Below are 2,909 nucleotides of genomic sequence, written 5' to 3' on the forward strand. Positions count from 1 at the left end.
CTGTACAGGGACATTCTTAGTTTTTGTATGTGTTCAAATCCACAGTTTCTGTTAAAATAACACTATGTCCCACATATTTTGCAATACAGCTTTCTTTTTTGTATGCACCTATAAAGTTTTACAACGCAAAGTTGAAAAGCTTTAACTGCATATTTGAATGTTTTTATTTTGGTTTGATAACACTGAACCTGATCTCTGTGGACATTTGCCTAACTTCAATTCACTATGAAATTGTATTTTTTAGAGAAAAAATATTCAATTCATTTGAAAGATAAACTCTCATAAATTTTAAATAGGCTTATAGACTGCCAGCATTCCAAAAAGGGATATCATTTCATCTCCAGCCAGTCAGTGAGAACTAGGCGGGGCATATTCAAAAACCTAGCTACTGACAGGTGTATAAAAAGAGCAGAGGAAGGGCATTGGTAATACACCTGTTTCAGGACATTTGCAGGCACAGGTGCATCTAGCTCTCTATTCTTCTAACTTGACATTATGAGTGCATTTGATCCACAGACACATTCTCCACCACGCTGCGGGCCACAGTTTCCTAATATTGGGCAAGAACCTCCAGAAATGAATATCTACTGTGACAGCATCTTCCATCCTCAATCTATGCCTAGTCCTCAACGACCTTCAAACTTTGAAGCAGGAGATTACAGCACTACTCCTAATCCTTATTTATGGCTGAATGGGACATCCATTACACCACCTCCCTATCTGCCAGGATCCAACACTGGCCACTTCATGCCTCAGTCATATGGAATGCAGCGACAGCTATTGCCTAACATGCATGGTTTAGGAGGATCTGAACTAGGTTGGCTTCCAATTCCTTCCCAGGAAGAACTCATGAAATTGGTGAGACCACCTTACTCCTATTCAGCCCTGATTGCTATGGCAATACATGGAGCACCAGATAAAAGACTGACACTCAGCCAAATCTACCAGTATGTTGCTGACAACTTTCCTTTCTATAACAAAAGTAAAGCTGGCTGGCAAAATTCTATCCGGCATAATTTATCTTTGAATGATTGTTTCAAAAAAGTCCCAAGGGATGAAGATGATCCAGGTAAATGTCTGTTTATAAACTATAGAAACTCTTAGAAATGTATTTTACTATGATTCTTTAAATATTTCTCGTGATTTTTCTCACCTTAGATTATTGTCATCTTAACTATGAAATGGTAATTTGAGCGCATCACTTATTTAAAAAAAAATGCCTCTGGTTAATTTTAGCATAGGGTAAAGTAGACCAACTTATTTTATATGCATTTCACTGAAATATATAGTAAGAGAAAGAAAAAGTGTGAACACTTTTGAGAAAAGTTTACGAAGTGCCATGCAGAAAGTAGTCCTAATTCATCATTAGAGAGTGAGTGCTAAAATAATGTTCATAACTCTTAAATATTTCACTATTGTTAAACATTCTAAAAATATTTTTAACAGAAATAGGAGGCATTGTAAATAGTGCTTGCTTGTTGATTGATGCATTGTATATTTAAAAATTGGTCCCAAACTATTGAATGCTTTCAGATAGTTTTGCTTTCCTTTGCATCGGCTAGGGTAATACTAATGATATTTATGTGAAAATACATTCCTTACTTATATCCATCTACAAAATTGTGAATGCCAGTAAAATAATGTATGATGGATATTGCCTAAATAGATTGCCTAGAAATATAGAAGCACAAATGTATTTTATGACCCTGTATCTGAACGATATATAAATTCTAAGCACTGTGTTTTGTCTTAAAAGGAAAGGGAAATTACTGGACCCTGGATCCAAACTGTGAAAAAATGTTTGATAATGGAAACTTCCGCAGAAAGAGAAAGAGGAAGTCTGACACTAATGGACAGCTAACCTCTGATAAACCAGAAGGAAGTTCCCTGACTGACAGCCAAAAAAATGGAGAACATCAGGACATGTTGGAGAGCTCCTCACCAGGAACTGATGACTCAACAGAAAAGAGATTGTCTCCACCCAGCATAACACCTTGCCTTAACAATTTTCTCTCTAGCATGACTGCTTTTGTTAATAATCCAAATTCTGTAAGTAGATCAGTACCTCTTGGACTTAATGAACCATCTGACAAAGTGGGACAAAGCCTAACAGGTTTCAACTCATACACACCACTTTCAAACATATCAAGCCATGGAGGGTCAGAGTGGTCCTCTACTGTGTCATCAAATCCTTTTGGTTACAGCAGTTCTTTACTGAATCAGTTCAACCCCCACTTCTACAACAGCATCAATACAAACAATGCCCTTTACAACAGAGAAGGTACAGAGGTGTAAAGTATTTTAGAATAGCACTGTAATGAAAATACATTCATTAGGCAAGAAAAATACACTGTACAAGATAAGACTGTATGAGACTGGACCATAGATTGTTTAAAAGCTTTCCTTTATTAGTTCACATTTTAAGTAGACTGTTTGCTTTTAAAAATATAATGTCACGGGATGTTAAATCTTTAACTGTATCAACATTTACAACAAAGCTTCCTTTTTACAGCCCTGTATTCATTAATGTTTACTATGGGGAAATACACTGATGTCATACATTAGTAACCTTTTCATACATTTCTCTCAATTTTTATACTATGTAATATTTTATATAGCTTAGTTGACTTCACTGAGGGGAAGAAGTGGGATTTTTCTTTTATAATAAAAATTTGGATACAAATCATTGTCTGAAATGTGTGTGGTTTAATTGAATAGCAAGACCTTACAATGCACCTGCAATTTCTGAAAATTAATTTAACTGATTTACTTCTAAGACACAGGTACGTAAAACACTATTTACATCATAACATACTGGCTCTTGTCTGATACTACATGGACTAGACTGGGTTGGATCTAGTAAGTCTGCTCTATACTTCCTCTGTGTGTACAACACTGACACTGTGTTT

General features: G+C 35.7%; 1 protein-coding gene across 1 annotated transcript; it reads left to right on the plus strand.

Annotated features, from left to right (window-relative positions):
* Positions 1 to 446: 446 nt before the first annotated feature.
* FOXI1 (forkhead box I1) lies at positions 447 to 2,644 on the plus strand. Its single transcript, XM_068272917.1, has 2 exons — positions 447 to 1,069; positions 1,757 to 2,644. Exons 1-2 carry the CDS (start codon positions 496 to 498, stop codon positions 2,293 to 2,295), a joined length of 1,113 nt encoding a protein of 370 aa, XP_068129018.1. The 5' UTR covers positions 447 to 495; the 3' UTR covers positions 2,296 to 2,644.
* Positions 2,645 to 2,909: the final 265 nt, after the last annotated feature.

The sequence above is a fragment of the Hyperolius riggenbachi genome, chromosome 3 (genome assembly GCF_040937935.1).
Source record: "Hyperolius riggenbachi isolate aHypRig1 chromosome 3, aHypRig1.pri, whole genome shotgun sequence".
Taxonomy (NCBI): domain Eukaryota; kingdom Metazoa; phylum Chordata; class Amphibia; order Anura; family Hyperoliidae; genus Hyperolius; species Hyperolius riggenbachi.

Coding starts and splice junctions, on each gene's coding strand:
- FOXI1 (XM_068272917.1), top strand. CDS start 496: ATGAGTGCATTTGATCCACAGACACATTCTCCACCACGCTGCGGGCCA. Junction 1,070..1,756: donor AAGGGATGAAGATGATCCAG/GTAAATGTCTGT, acceptor TTGTCTTAAAAG/GAAAGGGAAATTACTGGACC.